The sequence below is a fragment of the Oreochromis niloticus genome, linkage group LG22 (assembly GCF_001858045.2).
Source record: "Oreochromis niloticus isolate F11D_XX linkage group LG22, O_niloticus_UMD_NMBU, whole genome shotgun sequence".
NCBI lineage: Eukaryota > Metazoa > Chordata > Actinopteri > Cichliformes > Cichlidae > Oreochromis > Oreochromis niloticus.
Genome location: NC_031985.2, coordinates 4,931,504 through 4,950,407, shown reverse-complemented (window position 1 = coordinate 4,950,407; position 18,904 = coordinate 4,931,504). Strand labels below are relative to the sequence as shown.

Below are 18,904 nucleotides of genomic sequence, written 5' to 3'. Positions count from 1 at the left end.
ATAAAAACATATACAAACAGTTTTATATAGAGGCAAATGTGTTTCTTCTTTTTATTATGCAAGTATTGGGTTTGCTTCAGGTTTTAATTTAAGAAAGAAATAATATCTTAATAAGAAGTTATGTGAACTGTGACACTGGGTTGTTAGACTTGTTGGCCAAACAGACAGGATGGTGACTTTATTAGACATTAATTTTTACCTTTCTTAACCATGATACTACAATCCCACACACCTCTGTGAGTCCATAACCTAATAAAGACATAGTGTCTATCTTCAGGACCAGCACCCAAATACAGGAAGTCTGGATCAGCTCTCTGTTTAAAAAGTTCTAATCTCTGATCCTGTGAGATTTACCCAGCAGGCAATACAGAGTTCAGACGGAGCTGAAGTCCTAACTGCCTCAACATCATCAGAATGTTCATCCTGCTTATCTCTAATAAAAACCGGAGACCTGAGCAGCTTTACAGGCTCGGCCTCTGTGAGCCACATTCATAGATCGGAGCACTTGAAATAACTGGGTTCATTTTAAAGGCCTGGACAGGAGACCTCCTGTATAATGATGGGTTAGCGAGACATTTCTTATCTTTTTACATTCCTGCAGACACACAAAAGTCTGCCAATGTTGTTACTGTATCATGTCCACACACACAAAATTCAAACATTGGAAGTTCATTTTCATTACTCAAACTATAGTTTTCATTTAACATATTAATCAGATTTATACTTTGATCATATCTGTGATTAAGAATTAAAATGATTTCCTATTAGCAAATATAGAAAAGCGCTGTTTTAACAATCTGATCATTTGAAACATAAAAGACTGGATGTTAAGACCTTTCGTCCCCTCTCAGCTGTGATGAAAGGGGAAAGCCTGACTTCAGTCTGTCTCAGCCCCACTTCTCTCAACAGTACATATGCTCTTTCTTTTAATATTTAGATATGAAAAGCCATCATAAAGCAAAGTGAAAAAACACTCAAAAAAGGCTCCTCAACAGGTACTGACTGTAACTCGAGGTGAGATTGTTTCATCTGAAAGTCTAAAGTGCAGGATGAACTTTGAATCTCAGAGTAAGGGCTGTATATATGTGACAAATATGTCACTGCATATGATTTGGATGTTATGTATATGTATTTATGGACACATATGATTTAATCATGAAAGAACCTCATGACTTATCTTTTTTGACACTGAGTCATTTTTTTGAGCCTCAAATTTATGTTTATATTATTTAAAATAAAATGTATTTTTTATGTCGAGCTGTATGATATTTAATGATTTTATTTTTATATATGTTAACACGAAGGTCTTATTTTACTGATAATTGTTAAAATTGTAACAAATAATAGATGATATTATAGCGACTCAAGTATGAAACTGAGGTCAAAGGTCATGATGAAGAGTTTTCTCAATGACTGTTTGACTTTGGAACATCTGAATAATTTTTAGTTAAATTTAAAAAAGAGAGAGAAAGAAACAATTTTTGGATTGAGAGCAAACTTGCTTTTCTCTGTGTGTGTGTGTGTGTGTGTGTGTGTGTGTGTGTGTCCTCAGTGAACTGTATCAGTCTCTGCAGTATCTTCCAGCTGCAGCAGTCAGTTCAGTTTCTGTTCAGTCTGACTGAGGGAGGTTTTTGTACGACTGTTTTTCACTGTGTGAACACAGCTTGACTGTTGATAACATGATAACTCTGACAGTAATAAACTGCTGCATCTTCAGCCTGGACTCCACTGATGGTCAGAGTGAAGTCAGAGTTTGATCCACTGCCTGTAAAACGATCGGGAGTCCCTGATTCTCGAGAGCTAGCATAGTAAATGAGCAGTTTGGGAGATTCTCCATCTTTTTGTTTGTACCAGGCTAAATTGCTATAAGCATCCTGACTGGTCCTACACTTGATGTTCACAGTTCCTCCCACAGCAGAGCTCACTGCTCCAGGCTGAGTCACTGTGATCTGTCCTCTGGACTCTGAGGATACAGAGACAAAAACATAAAGCAGCGTCATGGTTTTGTGGGCTTCATTTCAGAGGGACAGATGTTGATAGAGGAGAGGAGTTTGATTCTCTGGACTTTACCTGTGAAGCAGCAGCAGAGGAGAGTCCAGATGAGGACGCAGATCAAAGTCATGTTTTTGATGAGGAGGATTTCTGTGGCTTCTGTTGTGATGAAGGACAGCTGTCAGTTATCCAGTGTTCAACTCTCAGGACTATAAACTCTCCCAGAGCACTGGAGCATGGTGCTGCTGATGCAAAGTGGCTCTCTATGGAAATGCTGTGACCAAGTTTAAAGGCACAATGTGAAAAAGTAAAGGTCTGGACTTCCCCGTTTGTTTTTACAACATTTTGTACCCCACATAGATCCTGATGGGTTGTGAAGATCTACTAATTAATCATATTTACAATAAGTTCATTTATCAGTTGCTCTTTACCAAGATGTAGAGATGTTAGGAATTCAAGTTTTTACTGAATTCCTTCGTTCATGTTTGTATCATTAAATATTTCATGGAAAACATTTAGTCAGTGACTTTATGGTGGTGTACAGTGGTGGGTCACACTTACATTTATACAGTTACATTTATTCAAGTAACTTTTTGGAGTAAATTCTACTTGCTGGTGAAGATCATGTGACATAACTGAAAGCTTAACAATGGGAATACAATCGACTTTGTGGAGAAACTGTTTTCTAAACCACTTGTTCCACTGTGTTGGTATTTGGAAAGAATGTAATACCACATATTATTTGTATGAATGCAGTTATACTCACTGTATGTATAGTACTATTAAGTGAGACATGCTGTTTGACTTACTGGAAACACATTTTTAAATTAAGCAAAACATTTCATTGGTTTTGTTTGTGACGTTGTTGATCATTAAGGTTCCTGATGAGAATGTCAGTCTTAATTCTATTTTAACTGAACAGGTTACACTGCAACAGACTGACAACCTGTCCAGGCTGTACCTGCCTCATGACCCTGATCTGGATAAGCAGAAAAGAATGGATGGAATAGGATTGATGAACAGATGAAGCAACTGTTGTTGAATTTAGTTTGTATTTCATTCCAGGTTTAAAGGATATCACAGCACTGAAATTGCACATTTAAATGTATTAAATGTCCATCACTGTCTCAGGGGATTTTCCCATTTTAATGCTTCCAGACCTCAGTGCTGACTTTGATACAGTAGATGATGGTATCCTGGTATCCTTCTCTCTTACTTGGTGCATATTATTGGCATTAGGAACCATACAGGGAATCACACTGCAATATGTGGTTAACAGACTTGGGTGAAAACATGCTGAGAAACTAGTATAACAGATACAACATGATTTCTTCCAATACCATCCACCTCAAACATGTATTACAGTTTTATCTCAGTCGCTTTGGTGCAGTTCTCAAATCAGTGATGCTTTTCCCCAATCAAATTAGCCTTTCTCATTGTTTTTACACACACACACACACACACACACACACACACACACACACACACACACACACACACACACTGCTGTTGTTTCTACACTAATAAAGGGATTTGTTACTTTGTTGATCCACTTGAATCTCACAACTCTGAAACAGTTTTGTCACACAGAACTCCAGATCTGTCACTTTGCTGAATAGTCAGAGATTTTGCCCCTTATTGAAAAAATAGCATCATATTGCTGCTGCAGATTTGACAGCTGGGCACTTCTTTCAACCACATCCCAAAAATGCTGTCTTGAACTGAGATCTGGTGACTGTGGAGGCCATTGGAGCACCGTGTTTTTGTTTTTTGTTCTTACAATTTTGGTCACTCCATGTGAATTATAACCTCAGTTTCCTGTTCTTCAGTGACAGGCCCTGCAGTGCAGTCTTCTACTGCTGTAGCCCATCTGCTTCAAGGTCACATGTTGTGCTTGCAGAGATGCTCTTCTGCATCTTGTTTGTATCAAGTGGTTGATTGAGTTACTGTTGTTACTGAGTTACTGTTGCCTTCCTATAAACTCAAAACCTTTAGTCCGTTCTCCTCTGGCCTTTGACATCAATGAGGTATTTTCACCTAGAAAACTACAGCTCACTGGATATTTTCTCTTTTTCAGACCGTTCCCCGTCAACACTACAAATGGCTGTGTAAAAAAATCCCAGCAGATCAGCCTGTCTGACATCAACAACCATGACACTTTTAATTACTTTTCTTAATGATGTCTGGGTTAATCTTCAGCAGGCTGTGTTCAACATGTCTACATGTGTAAATGCTATGAGCTGCTGACATGTGATTGGCTGATATTTGGATTAACAAACAGTTTAACAGGTGTACTCAATAACCTAATAAACACATGCAGTATGACTTTACTGGACTATACAGTAGTTGGTGCTGTGGTCTCAGATTGTATACATTTTCTTTTCCTGACACATATAGTTTAATGAGTATTATTTTGCTTTTCTCCATTTCACCAGTTTTGTAAGGTTAAAAAAAAACCCAAAAAACCATCAGATTTGATTTTTGTTTCTGAAAAAAGTTTTAAACTTTTCATTAGCTGTCACAGTCCGGGTGAGCTGCTGGTAAATTTCCACTAAGTCCATGTTCTGCTGTGTCTGCCCCTGGGCAGAGCCGTCATCTCCTCACATGGAGCCAATCTGGAGCAATCTACTCAGGATATTTAAGACCAGCGTTGCCGTCTCTTCATTGCTAGTTTGTCAACTTACCCACGGTGGTAACAAGCTACCATGCTTCATGCTCCTTGCCCAGGTCTATGAACTTACCTCATTTTTCATGTGCTACAGCTCTCTGGTCACGCCACTGCTCCACTCTTCAACTAAGAACGCCACTCGGGCCACTCACTCCGTCTCCTGGGAAGGATTTCAATATCACACCTGCTGCCCTCTTGCCACTGCTTCGCACAGGATCACTTGGAGCTCAGGTCAGCCCATCTTAACTCTATTCAGCTCACCTGGACCTTCACCTACTCCCCTCAAAGCACCACCAACTCCACCTGCAACATAAGCCATACTCCTCTTTAAAATTCAACCACACCTGGAGAAGTCTGTGAACCCACTAACCCCCTTTTCCTCTCTTCCTCTTGATCACCACGCCACCTTAGGCCACCACGCCACGTTTTCTTGTCATGAATCCCACACCAAATATAACTCTGTGTTTTTGTTCCAAATAAAGATTTGTGTAAAGCAAACTCAACCGTCTCCACATGTGGTCCAGGACTTGAGTCCAGTTTCATACAGGCCTTTGGCCCCTTGTGACATTAGGCCTAAATTTTTTGCAGTACTCTTTCCAAAGTCAGTAAGGTTTTGATGTCTTAAAACGATGGTGAAATTGTTTTAATAAGTGTCTTTTGCATAGATAAGTCTGTGTTGTGAAAAATGCCTTACATATTTTGAGAGCTGCATTAAGAGTGGTGAGAATGACGTTCCTGATGTAAGACTTTCACCAAAGCAAATGAGAAAAGCAGTGATGGGAAAATATTTACTCAAGTTCATTTAACTATTCATGAATAAATGTAAGTGAAGTCTTTTTGAAAAAGTGTGTGTGTGTGTGTGTGTGTGTGTGTGTGTGTGTGTGTGTGTGTGTGTGTGTGTGTGTGTGTGTGTGTGTGTGTGTGTGTGTGTGTGAGAAACATGTCAAAAGCAACACATGGAGATAAAAGCCTAATTGAATCGTAATGTTTGCCAGTTAGAAGCCTTTAACCAACAGCACAGAGCACAGTCTTCTCTACCTGGAAGGAATTTTAAAAATTTCCTAAAATACCATTATTTGCAGACAGAATTCCAAAATAGAAGTAAAAACTTGTTTTTTTTAAAAATACCCCCGAATGTGTAGGCAGGGTCTTAACAATGAACATATTCCTTCCGAAATTAAAAAACAAAATTCTGAAAAAAATACTGGTACACTTTCCAGAACTTAATATTTTTGTGAAATTCAAAACATAACTACATGAATCAGAAGAGTTTTTAAATTTTGTCATGGATCGCTGTGTGCAGGCAGGAGACGAGGACCCAAACGCAGGACTCATAGAGGCAAATGTGAAGTCAAAACAGCTTTAATGCTGAACTCTAAAATAACAAAACTAAAGATACAAAAATAAACTTTTGCATGCAGGCAGACAGAACATGCAGCGTAAGATGAGGGTGAACCAACATTAACAATGCGACAAAAGCTGAAAGGCAAACACAGGGCTTCAATACACAGTGGAGTAATCAGGGAATAGGAGACAGGAGGGAAGCACGGCTGGAAGACATTAGAGCGAACGAGACAAGGGAAGCAAAACTAGACACACTGACCAAAGACACAGACCTTCAAAGTAAAACAGGAAATATACACTGACAGAACTCAGGGACATGATACTGACCGGGAACAGAAACCAAAACCAAATAACTAGAACATATTAACCCGAAAACACAATCAGAATAAACTAGAACATATGATCATAATAATAATAAACACAAAACGCTGGATCAAAAGACCCAGGACCATGACAAACTTAGGCTGTTTCAGTGTTTAGAGTTGTGAAAAAAAGTGTCAGGTTTAAAGAGAACATGTGGAAAACTGTAAAATGTACATTCTGAAGTCATATTCTTTGAATATTGTTGTAATGGTTTTTATTTGTTTTAATTACACTATTATAATATTATTAAATGATACAAACAGTAAATTATTTTATTGAGTTTGTTTGTTTAAGAGTCAGAGAGCCGTGTCTCTCTACAGTCAGAGGTTTTTGTACGGCGGCTCAATGAGTTTGTATCACTGTGGTGGACTTTTGGTGGAGGAACCAGACTGGATGTTGGAAGTAAGTTAAATAAACTTTGTTCATTATTAAATGTTTTATCATTTTATTTAATAGCTACTTGTTAGACTGCTTAGATGAGAGAAAAGTATTTTTTTTATTTGAAATAATTTAGTTATTGATGTTTGTCCTTTTTACTGGACTAATTCAGATTAGCTCTGCAAGTTTCTCTTGTTTAATCTACATTTCTGTCATAGTAAAATATATGTAGACAAGAGTAAACTTCATCTTATGATTAGTTTGTAAATTTCCACCACATCAGCTGCTGTTTCTATGAGTTAAAGTTTGCTTTCTGATGTTTTTATCGTGTCAGATGTTCCAGATTTAGTTTGAAATCATGTGAGCTGTTCAATAACATTTCAAATCTATATGAATGAGTAGCTGCTCTGTGCTTGTGTCCACTCATTTCTTCAGTCATCCATGATTTAGACTTCTAATCATTTTAAAGCCAAACTTCTGCTGTAAATGTTTCCACATCTGCTTCTTTTATTTTCAGTGTAGTTTGAACATATTTCAGGTCAAACTGTGTGATGATTCCTGTGAGGCCACCCAGGGCTCCCAGACTCTGGTCTCAGAGATACTGAGGAGAGACCAGTGTTCCCAGTCCTGATGTCAATCACTGAGTCTTTGATGTTGTTTTTCTTCTGTCTCTTTGTTTCTTTTTGTTTACTAATTAAAATCAGGTAGTCTCATTTTCCATCTCATAATGACAACAATCATAGCAACAATCTGCTCTAGTTTCATTTTTTTGCTTCTGTTGTAAAGCTGATATTTTAACCTTTTAAAAGAATAAAACATAACGACGAAACATGTTCTTTGACTCTGTGAATTTAATAAATGCACATTAAAAAAATAAAGATTTTGTAATATTTATTAAACCAGACCAAAAGAAAAATGTTAACAGAACACAGCGAGTGTAATGTGCAGTGAAACGGTTAACTATCAGAATCAGAATACTTTATCAGTCCCTAAGGAAATTATGTGGTTGCAGTTGCTCCAAGACAATAATAGTGAAAGACTGAACTAAATTCCATTAAACATAATATTTTGCAGTGATTCATTCTTATGCATGATGCTGAGCACAGGATGAAAAAGTTAAACATGACCAGAACTGAGATGTCATTTGTTAAACACAGAATCATTCATGTCTGTTTTAACTTCATATATTTATACGTTTTGTAGAATAAGGGCACAGCCACATGAGGCTGTCCTGAACATGTTATTTTCTGTTTTGTGATACAGTGGGTAATAAATGTTCAGCAATGTTATCATTTTGACTGGTTCTGTGGATGATCTGAAGACACTGTGTGTTGTGGAAGTTTTGTGAGTGTAGGTTGAAAATCAAGTGTTTAGCGTTTTGGAAAAAAGCTTTAAAAAATGTGTCTTAACAAATGTGGAAAAATTGTAAAATCTCAATTCTTAAATAATAATCTTGGAATAATCCATCCATTCTCTACCGCATACCCTTTTCAGGGTCACGGGGGGGCTGGAGCCTATCCCAGCTGCCGATTTACTCACGAACAAATAAAACACTGAGAAAAGCCAAACAATAACATTTTTAGGTTGTCTAAGTGACTTATATATTATGTTTAACCTGAGTAGCGAAAGTCCGCGGTGATCTGAACATGATTTGCCGGGAGTTGTGCCGTTCTCTGCGGCTTCAGTGACCCTTGAGCTCTCGGCTAGCTATGGAGCTGGTGGGTAACAGACGTCTCCAAAAAAGTCGAAGCACTTTTGGAAATATGCGATATCTTGATAAACCGAGCAGATATTTGAAGTTTACACACCCACATTCTCGCCTGAAAATATGTTAAAAGTTTATTTTACTCTTAATAAGAGTAATTTCAAAACTTAGTAGTGGCCGCCATTGCTGGAAACTGGAGTTTGGCTGGGCCGCGCTATGAATTCTGGGATATGGTGGGCCATGAAGGACACACCAGACCCATCCTTCAAATTCGGGGAAAAGGAGGACGCATTTGTCGGCTGCATTCGGAGGAGTCTACGAATTTGGACAGCCTTCAGCGTGTCGCTGTGATGTAATTGGTCTACAAATGCGTCCTCAGGAGGATGCAGCCCATGAATTTGGACACGAACATTATGACTAAGAAAGAAGACTCTGTGCGAGCTGAAATCTCTGAAACCGACTGGCCTTCACTTCCTACGAGACAGAGAAGTTCTTCTACCCCTGTATACGGGAGGAAACAGGACTGGACAACCGTGAATAGGAAGGTTAACAACAAACTTCCAAAACAACTGAATGTGAAACTGAAGAACAGATTTGCTCCACTATCAAAGGACCCTGGATCTCTATCGGACAACCATCCATCTAAAAGTAGCAAAGTAAGGACTGAAAATCTGTTGAAAAGTAAAAGGCCGCAGGGAAAGCTAAAGGCTAGGCCTGAAACTCTGATTTTGGGTGACTCTGCCGTAAAGGATGTACAAAGGATGTGCGGTAAGAACACTAAAGTCCTCTGCTTTCCTAAGGATATGGTCAACAACCTGAAGGAGAGAATTCTTCAAATTGCAGATGAATATCCAACTGTGACAAACATTGTTCTGCATACAGGGTCAAACGATGTGTCCAAACAACAGACGGAGCTTCTGAAACAGGACTTTACTGGATTATTAAATACTCTAAACTCTCTGAATGCAGCTGTATTCATCAGTCGACCTGTACCGCCCATCAGAGGAGGAGACGAGAGATTCAGCAGGTTGTTTGCACTGAATAAATGGCTTATATCAGGATGTGCTGACCACTCAGCGCATTTATCAACAATTTTAATATTTTTTGGGAATGCAGGCATCTGTTTAAAGCAAATGGATTTAATTTTAACAAGTCAGGGGTGAAACTGTTCACCTCCAACTTGTTTTATTCCATACGTCTTCCATCTGTGCTTGGTGCCAAGGCTGAGATAAACGAGGAGTTATCTGATAAAGAGGAACAAACAATACTCCGAGAACAGACAAAGCTCAGCAGAAACCTTGAGGAGGAGCTTCAACTGCCCCCACCCGGGAAGAGCTTCAGAAAGGAGAGAAATCTGAGGCAAGAAGAGGGGTCCCTATTTGCCTCCAACTCTCTCAACAACACCAACGATCAGGACCAGGGACCACGACCTTCCCCAGTCCCCCAAACCCGTGACAGGTCATCGCCTTCCTCCCCCTCCCTTTCTCCCTCCTCACCACACCTGAAATTCACTGAGGAGATGATGGAGCGGGTCAATGCTGGGCTCAGATCTACCCCCCGGCCCAATCCCATTTTGTCCCCCATAAACCCCCCACCAGAGCAGCCAAAGGTTCGCCATCGAGCCCCGCCCTCAACAGAGCAATCGAAGTTACATTGCCCAGCCCCGCCCCCCTTAGTTTCTCCTTACCACCTTCATGCTCTGTCTCCACAGTCTGATGTGTGATGTGTGGAGGGTCCGGGCTGCAAGGATTATGGCAGTGGTGACTTTTACCAGGAGAAGCTGGGACCCTGTTTACTAGAAGGTTTTAAAATTTCTGTACTTTTAGGTGACAGAAGGAGACATGTGGCCTGGTGAAAACACAGAGAGCTGAACTCTAAAAGATCTTTAAATATAGTAAACATGCCTTGTGTGCCACAGACTGCTCCCAAACACGAGGGCGCAAATAATACCTCTAAAACACTTAAGTTGGCTTTATTAAACGTTAGATCTTTAGCTGGGAAAACATTTTTAATTAATGATTTAATCACTGAGCACAGCCTTGTTTTTAACTAAGACTTGGTTGGACCAAAATAACAGTGGAGCTGTTCTCATCGAGACGACCCCCCCTAACTACAGTTTTATCAGTGAGGCCAGGTTGAGCAGGAGAGGAGGAGGGGTTGCTGTCTTATTTAATGAATCATTTCAATGTAAGCAGCTATCTCCTGGAAGTTTTCAGTCTTTTGAATATGTGGCTTTACAGCTGAAGGCCCCATCCAAAGTTATGTTTCTTAATGTTTACAGGCCTCCCAAATACTGCACAGACTTTTTTAATGATCTCAGTGAACTGCTGTCTGTGATCTGTGTTGATTTCGACTGTGTAATTGTTGTTGGGGATTTTAACATCCATGTGGACAACCCTCAGGACAAAGGGACTAAAGACCTGAGTAACACTCTGGGCAACTTTGGGCTGACTCAGCATGTAACAGAGGCCACACATAATAGAGGACACACCCTTGACCTATTGATCTCCAAGGGCCTGAGCATTTCAAAGGTTACTGTGTCTGATGTGGGCCTGTCTGATCATTACTGTGTTTTCTTTGAAAGTAAAATTTCAGCCCACACAAATATGTTTGTGTAGGCTCAATTGCTTCTTAAAACAGAATAACTGCTATGATGCCTTCCAGTCAGGTTTTAGACAGAACCACAGCACTGAAACCGCTCTGACCAAAGTGTTTAATGACACATGTCTGAATACAGACAGTGGAACAATGTCAGTCTTAGTTTTACTGGATCTCAGTGCAGCATTTGATACAGTTGACCACAACATATTACTCAAACGACTGGAGAACTGGGCAGGTCTTTCAGGAACTGTACTAAACTGGTCCAAAACATAGTTAACAAACAAGAAATACTTTGTATCAATAGGTAACTTCACATCTGAGCGGACAAGTATCACATGTGGAGTTCCCCAAGGTTCCATCTTGGGACCCCTTCTGTTTAACATTTACATGCTCCCACTGGCACAGATTATAAAGAACAACAAAATAAACTATCATAGCTATGCAGATGACACACAAATATATATCACAATGTCACCAGGAGACCGAGGCCCTGTACAGGCTCTTGGTAAATGCATTGAGGAAAATAATGACTGGTTGTGCCACAATTTTTTCCAGCTAAACAAAAACAAAACTGAAGTAATAGTCTTTGGAGCCAAAGAAAAACGATTACAGGTCACCAGAGAACTTCAATTTATACACCTAAAAACCACAAACCAGGCGAGAACTTTGGGTGTAGTGATGGACGCAGACCTAAACTTAGAAAAACACATTAGGACAATAATAAAGTCAGTTTACTATCACCTCAAGAATATTTCAAGGATAAAAGATCTGATGTCTCAACAGGACCTGGAAAAACTAGTCCATGCATTCATCTTTAGTAGGCTTGATTACTGTAACAGCATCTTTACAGGTCTACCTAAAAAATCAGTCAGACAACTACAGCTCATTCAGAACTCTGCTGCTCGAGTCCTCACTAAGACCAAAAAAGTGGACCACATCAGTCCAGCTCTGAGGTCTTTACACTGGCTGCCTGTCCGTCAGAGGATAGACTTTAAATTTCTGATGCTGGTCTATAAAGCTCTGAATGGTTTAGGACCAAAATACATCAGTGACCTCCTGACCCAGTATGAACCTTCCAGATCCCTCAGGTCATCTGGATCCGGTTTTTTATCAGTTCCCAGAGTCAGAACCAGACATGGAGAAGCTGCATTCAGCTTTTATGCTCCATATATCTGGAACAAACTCCCAGAAAGCCTCAGATCAGCTGAAACACTCAGTTTATTTACATCCAGGTTGAAGACTCACCTATTCTCAGCTGCATTTGAATAAAACACCAAATCCACACTGTTTTACTTTTAAGCTTAAATTTTAAAACTTGCTCTTTTTTTCCCCATTTTAAATCATGCTTTTTATTCACTTTTATAAACTTGCCTTGACTTGACTTGCCATAGAGTTCAGAGAGTCAGAGAATAAATGCAGAAGATCTGTGAAGCTGCTGTGGCTGCATGTAGTGGCTGAACACATTAATAAGTAACTTTATTTTAATGATACTTTTATCTATGGTATTGTTTACTTACTTTTCAGAAAGTGTATCAGCCAGTGTATCAACTTTTTAAAAATTTGCAAAAATTTCTCCACCATCAAAATTGCAATGTTTTCACTGTGCTATTATTAATTTTTGATTTTCACAATAATTCAGATTTTATAAAAGTAAAACATTTTGGTGAGTTTATCTAGAGATTCTAAGTAAAACTATAAGTAAATGTAGATAAAATATACAGTATTCTGTCTTATTCTCATCCTGAGGTTTCAGTAGGGATGCTTCCCTCCTGATGAAACATGTTTCTTGTGACATTTTGTAAGAACGTGGATTTACGTCTGTGAAGGTTCTCAGTCATCCAGGTCATCGTAGTCAAAGGAGTTTGCAAAGAAAAGCATCTGGACTTCTTTAAGTTGCTTGAAGACGTTTCACCTCTCATCCGAGAAGCTTCTTCAGTTCTAAGGTCAAATGGCCGAGAGTCCCAGATTTAAACCCAGTGGGAGTATCCCCCCAATGAGGGACAAAGGACCCCCTGGTGATCCTCTAATCACATGCGCCAAGGTGTGAAAGCGGGTGTGGGACCTAATCAGCCAGGGTTTCGGGTGAGCTCATTGTGAAACCTGGCCCCACCTTGTCATGTGAATTCCTGAGGTCAGATGGCCCAGGATGTGAGTGGGCGTTAAGGCGTCTGGGCCTTCAAGACCTTGAAAAGGACAAAATCATTGACCGCCTCACATATCACCGCCTTTATCCAGGGGATACCATACCCTGCATTTATGGACTTCCTAAGATCCACAAGGAAGGGGTCCCACTCAGACCCATAGTCAGTAGTATAAACTCAGCCACCTACAACATTGCAAAACACCTTGCTACCATCCTGGCACCTCTCGTGGGGAACACCCCACACCACATCAAGAACTCCACCGACTTCACCGACAAGGTCCAGAAACTTACCCTGGATCCAGATGAAACCATGGTGTCATTTGATGTAGTCTCTCTCTTCACTTGCATACCCACCACGGAAGCAGTGGAGACTGTCAGAAAACGACTACAAGAAGACAGCTCCTTGGAAGACAGGACCAACTTCACACCCGATCAGATTTGCACACTGTTAGACCTCTGCCTTACCACAACATACTTCAAATACAACGAAGGCTTCTACAGACAAAAACATGGCTGTGCCATGGGCTCCCCTGTGTCACCTATTGTAGCCAACCTTTACATGGAGGAAGTGGAAAGAAAGGCTCTTGGCTCTTTCAAAGGAGGAGCACCCAGCCACTGGTACAGATATGTAGACGACACCTGGGTCAAAATCAAGACACAAGAAGTGGAATCCTTCACTGCGCACATTAACGCCGTGGATAAAAACATCAAGTTCACCAGGGAAGACACAAAGGATAACTGCTTGCCTTTCCTGGACTGCGCAGTGCACATTGAAGAGAATGGCAACCTCAACATTGAAGTTTACCGGAAGCCCACACACACGGACCAGTACCTCCTCTTTGACTCCCATCACCCTCTGGAACACAAACTTGGAGTAATTAGGACCCTACACCACCGGGCAGAACATGTTCCCTCCAAGCCTGAAGGGAAAAAGAAGGAACACACACATGTAAAGGAAGCACTGAAAACATGTGGTTATCCTAACTGGGCGTTCATAAAGTCAGCAAAGAGGCACAGAAAAGAAGATCAGACACCAGCGAGGGAGGATAAGAAAGACAGACGCAACAACATTGTCATCCCCTATGTAGCCGGTGTATCAGAGAAACTCAGGAGAGTTTTCTCCAAGCATGACATCCCAGTGTACTTCAGACCCAGCAACACACTCAGACAGAAACTGGTTCACCCGAAAGACAAAACTCCAAAACACAGACTGAACAACGTGGTGTATGCTGTACAGTGCAGCGAGGAATGCCCAGACCTCTACATTGGAGAGACCAAACAGCCACTTCACAAGCGCATGGCACAACATAGAAGAGCCACCTCCACAGGACAAGACTCAGCAGTCCATCTGCATCTTAAGGACAAAGGTCACTCTTTCGAGGATGCCAATGTTCACATATTGGACAGAGAGGACAGATGGTTTGAAAGAGGAGTGAAAGAGGCCATCTATGTCCACTGTGAGCGACCATCTTTGAACAGAGGCGGTGGTTTACGACACCAACTGTCTGCCATCTATAATCCAGTTTTGAGTTCCCTCCCCAGACGCCTTAACGCCCACTCACATCCTGGGCCATCTGACCTCAGGAATTCACATGACAAGGTGGGGCCAGGTTTCACAATGGGCTCACCCGAAACCCTGGCTGATTAGGTCCCACACCCGCTTTCACACCTTGGCGCATGTGATTAGAGGATCACCAGGGGGTCCTTTGTCCCTCTTTGGGGGGATACTCCCACTGGGTTTAAATCTGGGACTCTCGGCCATTTGACCTTAGAACTGAAGAAGCTTCTCGGATGAGAGGTGAAACGTCTTCAAGCAACTTAAAGAAGTCCAGACGCTTTTCTTTGCAAACTCCTTTGACAACGTGGATTTACTAATTACTTATTTTAATATTTTTCTAAAAAACAGTTTTTTTGATAAATAAACTTATTTGAAGGCCAACAGGGAATAGCTCTCTCCTTTTAAGAAATATTTCTTGGCATGAGTTTAGGTCATCATAAGCTGCAAGTATCAATACAGCAGACTGCGGTATGTGAAGGCCTCAGTTAAGATTGGTGGCAGCTCCAGGGCCGAGAGATCTTTGGGTACTAATGGATGTGTGAGAATTGAGAACTGTTTTAAAGGATTAAATCAACAACGCCTTACAACAAGATGTAATGAGTTTATTAAGTTCAAAGGTTCCAGGTGTCGAACTCCAGGCCTCGAGGGCCGATGTCCTGCAGGTTTTAGATGTGTCCTCGATCCAACACAGCTGATTTAAATGGCTAAATTACCTCCTCAACGTGCCTTTCAGTTCTCCAGACGTCTGGTAATGAACTAATCATTTGATTCAGGTGTGTTGACCCAGGATGTTATCTAAAACCTGCAGGACACCGGCCCTTGAGGCCTGGAGTTCGACACCCTTGCTTTAAAGTGTCAATAGTCTTTCCTCAGTGATGTAAAGGGACAGATTTTGTGTTTAAGTCGAATCCTGAGTCAAAGTTTCTGAACAGTTGTTTCTGGACTCAGAGATCTCAGCAGTAAAAGTATACTTACAGCTTAGAACCTCTCAACAACCAAGATCTGTAACAATAAGAATGAATCTGTCATTAATTAAGGTGTTTTCGTTTTGTTAGTTTGGTGCGTCCTCCTGATAGGCTGATGGTGTGTACAGACCCAGTAACTACTTGAAGGAGGCCAACAGCTGATTTAGCTGACTTGAGCAGAGGACTCCATTCCAGTTAAGGGAGAAAGGCTGAAAGGCTGAGTGTGGGAAGCTGTGGGAGAGCAGGCTGAATGAAACACGTTCCTTTGATTCACACATAAAATACGTGTGAAAGGAGGGATTTGTTAGGAATAAAATGATTAAATAAGTTGTTTTTGTGAATTTTATATACACTTTGCAATTGTGTTCATTAAGAGTTGGCACTCGGTGTAATGAGGGTCAAGAGCATCAATTCAGCGCTATAATTGAATTGAATTATTGAGACTGACATGTTGTGCTGCAGAGCGATTTGCAAATATGCTTACACATCATAACTAGTTAAAGTCAGGGGGATATTTTTCTGAGCCAGGGGAGTCTGAGCATCATGTCCAAGATGTAGATAATAATTAGAAAACAACAGGCTCAGAATTGCTGGATAATATTAATACAGCAAGGTTAGGGAGCGAAGTGTTTTTCTTTCTCTGTCTTCTTCCAGGAAAAGGAGCAGATGTGAGACGAGGTCAGACGTGGATGAAGTGCAGAAGAAGATCCAGTCGGGAGACGGCAGGACCGGGCGCCTCGTTTCAAAGGAGAAGATCATAGTCATAAGTCATAATAATACTTGTTTTTGTTGTGGTATAAAACTGTATTGCCCCGCCCGCGGGGTCATCCTTTTTGTGAAGCAGACCGTTGACACAGTTGAACATCTCTGGGAGATTTTGGAGCGATGTGTTAGACAGAGGTCTCTACATGTTTTTGGAGAATGGCCTTCATCCCTCCAGCAGAGTTCACAGTCTTAGTCTTGCTCTTCAGCGGTGGCTCAATACCATGTATGTTTGTGTCCTTTGTCAATATAGATGCATCTTTGTGTGGAGTGGATCAGCCAGTTTATCACAGCATCAAACACAAATATATCTGATTTGTCTTTATTTTAATATAGTCTCTAAAAATGTAGGAAATCAAGAAAGTCTTAATTTACACTGACGCATTTTTATTAACATTTAAAATTCAGGAAATTGGGTCAATTGTGTTTTTCTTAGATTTTGATATCATAAAAAATTCCCAAGACATTAAAGTCAAAAGTTTTATATTCCAAATAAATTATTTATTATTTAAATGTGATGCACTGTAATATTTTCAGTTTTCACATCAGCGGAAAAAATGATACAAACAGTGAATGATTTTGTTGAGTTTGTTTGTTTCAGAGTCAGAGAGCCGTGTCTCTCTACAGTCAGAGGTTTTTGTACGGCGGCTCAATGAGTTTGTATCACTGTGGTTCACGTTCGGTGGAGGAACCAGACTGGATGTTGGAAGTAAGTTCATTAAACTGTGTTTATTGGAAAATCTAGTAAAAGTTTATATGTAAAATTAATTCTTAGACTGCTTAGATAAAAGAAAATGTTTGTTTTTTTTTGTTTTACAATTTTTGTATTCATGGTTCTCCTGTTATATCATGGTGGGTTACTTAGAGCAGACTTTTTTTCTTGTCTAGTAAAGTATCCTGGGAGGAATGGTGTATTTATCACATACATGTCAGTAATAAATGGACGCCTCCATCTGCTGAGGAAGCTCATGTGTTGTCACTGAAAGCTCCTCAACAGGTACTGGCTGTATCTCATGGTGAGATTGTTTCATTGTTTTAGATTATTTAAAATAAGACCTCTTCTTTTCTTTGAGTTGTATTGAGTTTAATTTCAAATATGTTAATAAAAGTCTTTTTTTGCTTACCTGATTGATTATATTTAACAAATCATAGATTATATTGATATCATCTAGTATGAAACTGAGGTCAAAGGTCAGGATACATTTTGAAATAACTGTTCCACTTTGCTACCTCTTGACTTTTTTACAAACAAAAAGTGAACTGTATCAGTCTCTGCAGTATCTTCCAGCTGCAGCAGTCAGTTCAGTTTCTGTTCAGTCTGACTGAGGGAGGTTTTTGTACGACTGTTTTTCACTGTGTGAACACAGCTTGACTGTTGATAAGATGAGCACTCTGACAGTAATAAACTGCTGCATCTTCAGCCTGGACTCCACTGATGGTCAGAGTGAAGTCAGAGTTTGATCCACTGCCTGTAAAACGAGCTGGAATCCCTGAATATCGAGTGCTAGTGTAGTAAATTAACCGTTTGGGAGGTTTTTCATCTTTCTGTTGGAACCAGGCTAAACAGTGAGAGCTGCTTTGAACAAAAACATTCTGACTGGTCCTACACTTGATGGTGATTGTGTCTCCCACAGCAGAGCTCACTGCTCCAGGCTGAGTCACTGTGATCTGTCCTCTGGACTCTGAGGATACAGAGACAAAAACATAAAGCAGCTTCATGGTTTTGTGGGCTTCATTTCAGAGGGACAGATGTTGATAGAGGGGAGGAGTTTGATTCTCTGGACTTTACCTGTGAAGCAGCAGCAGAGGAGAGTCCAGATGAGGACGCAGATCAAAGTCATGTTTTTGATGAGGAGGATTTCTGTGGCTTCTGTTGTGATGAAGGACAGCTGTCAGTCATCCAGTGTTCAACTCTCAGGACTATAAACTCTCCCAGAGCACTGGAGCATGGTGCTGCTGATGCAAAGTGCCTCTCTATGGAAATGATCAGACTTTAGCTGTTTATCAATGGATCAAATGGTATGTTTGGAATTTATGCTGTGTACAATGACTATAAGCAGCATTATTTATTTAATTTTTGTAGTTTTCGAAAACTAAAAATAATATTGTAAAATCTGTTGTATTTTTTTTGCTAATTTAATACAAAGGGATACTTGCTTTAGTGTAAATGTTTAATATTTATGGTCTCTCTTTCTCTGCATATCAGGCAGGATGAGATCAGCTTTGCTGGAAATTTGATCTTAATCTTTATCTCTTTCCAACTAGAAATGGACATTCATCCTTTTTATAACTCCAAGTATAAGTTTGGGTTTTTCTTTACCTTTCTTATAGACTCCTGTGTTTTAACTTGAGGGTATATTGTATTTATGATTATAAGGGATTGTTTTACACTTGATGACAGAAACACCTGATAGCAGTGTAAGAT

The 18,904-nt window shown here is 40.2% G+C and overlaps 4 gene segments (V, D, J or C); 2 read left to right on the top strand and 2 right to left on the bottom strand.

Moving 5' to 3' along the window:
- Positions 1–18,904, top strand: part of LOC102076541 (Ig kappa chain V-V region MOPC 21-like) — an 811,057-nt gene that overhangs the window by 229,608 nt on the left and 562,545 nt on the right.
- Positions 1,632–2,128, bottom strand: LOC112843407 (Ig kappa chain V region BS-5-like). The segment is given in 2 exon segments: positions 1,632–1,963; positions 2,071–2,128. Coding segments are annotated over 2 exon segments (369 nt in total).
- The window catches only part of LOC102076925 (Ig kappa-b4 chain C region-like), a 489,463-nt gene continuing 477,256 nt past the window's right edge, over positions 6,698–18,904 (top strand). Inside the window, 2 exon segments of the C gene segment in view lie at positions 6,698–6,769; positions 17,107–17,188. Of these exon segments, the coding sequence occupies positions 6,713–6,769; positions 17,107–17,188 (139 nt within the window).
- Positions 17,388–18,324, bottom strand: LOC109196597 (Ig kappa chain V region 3381-like). The segment is given in 2 exon segments: positions 17,388–18,161; positions 18,269–18,324. Coding segments are annotated over 2 exon segments (384 nt in total).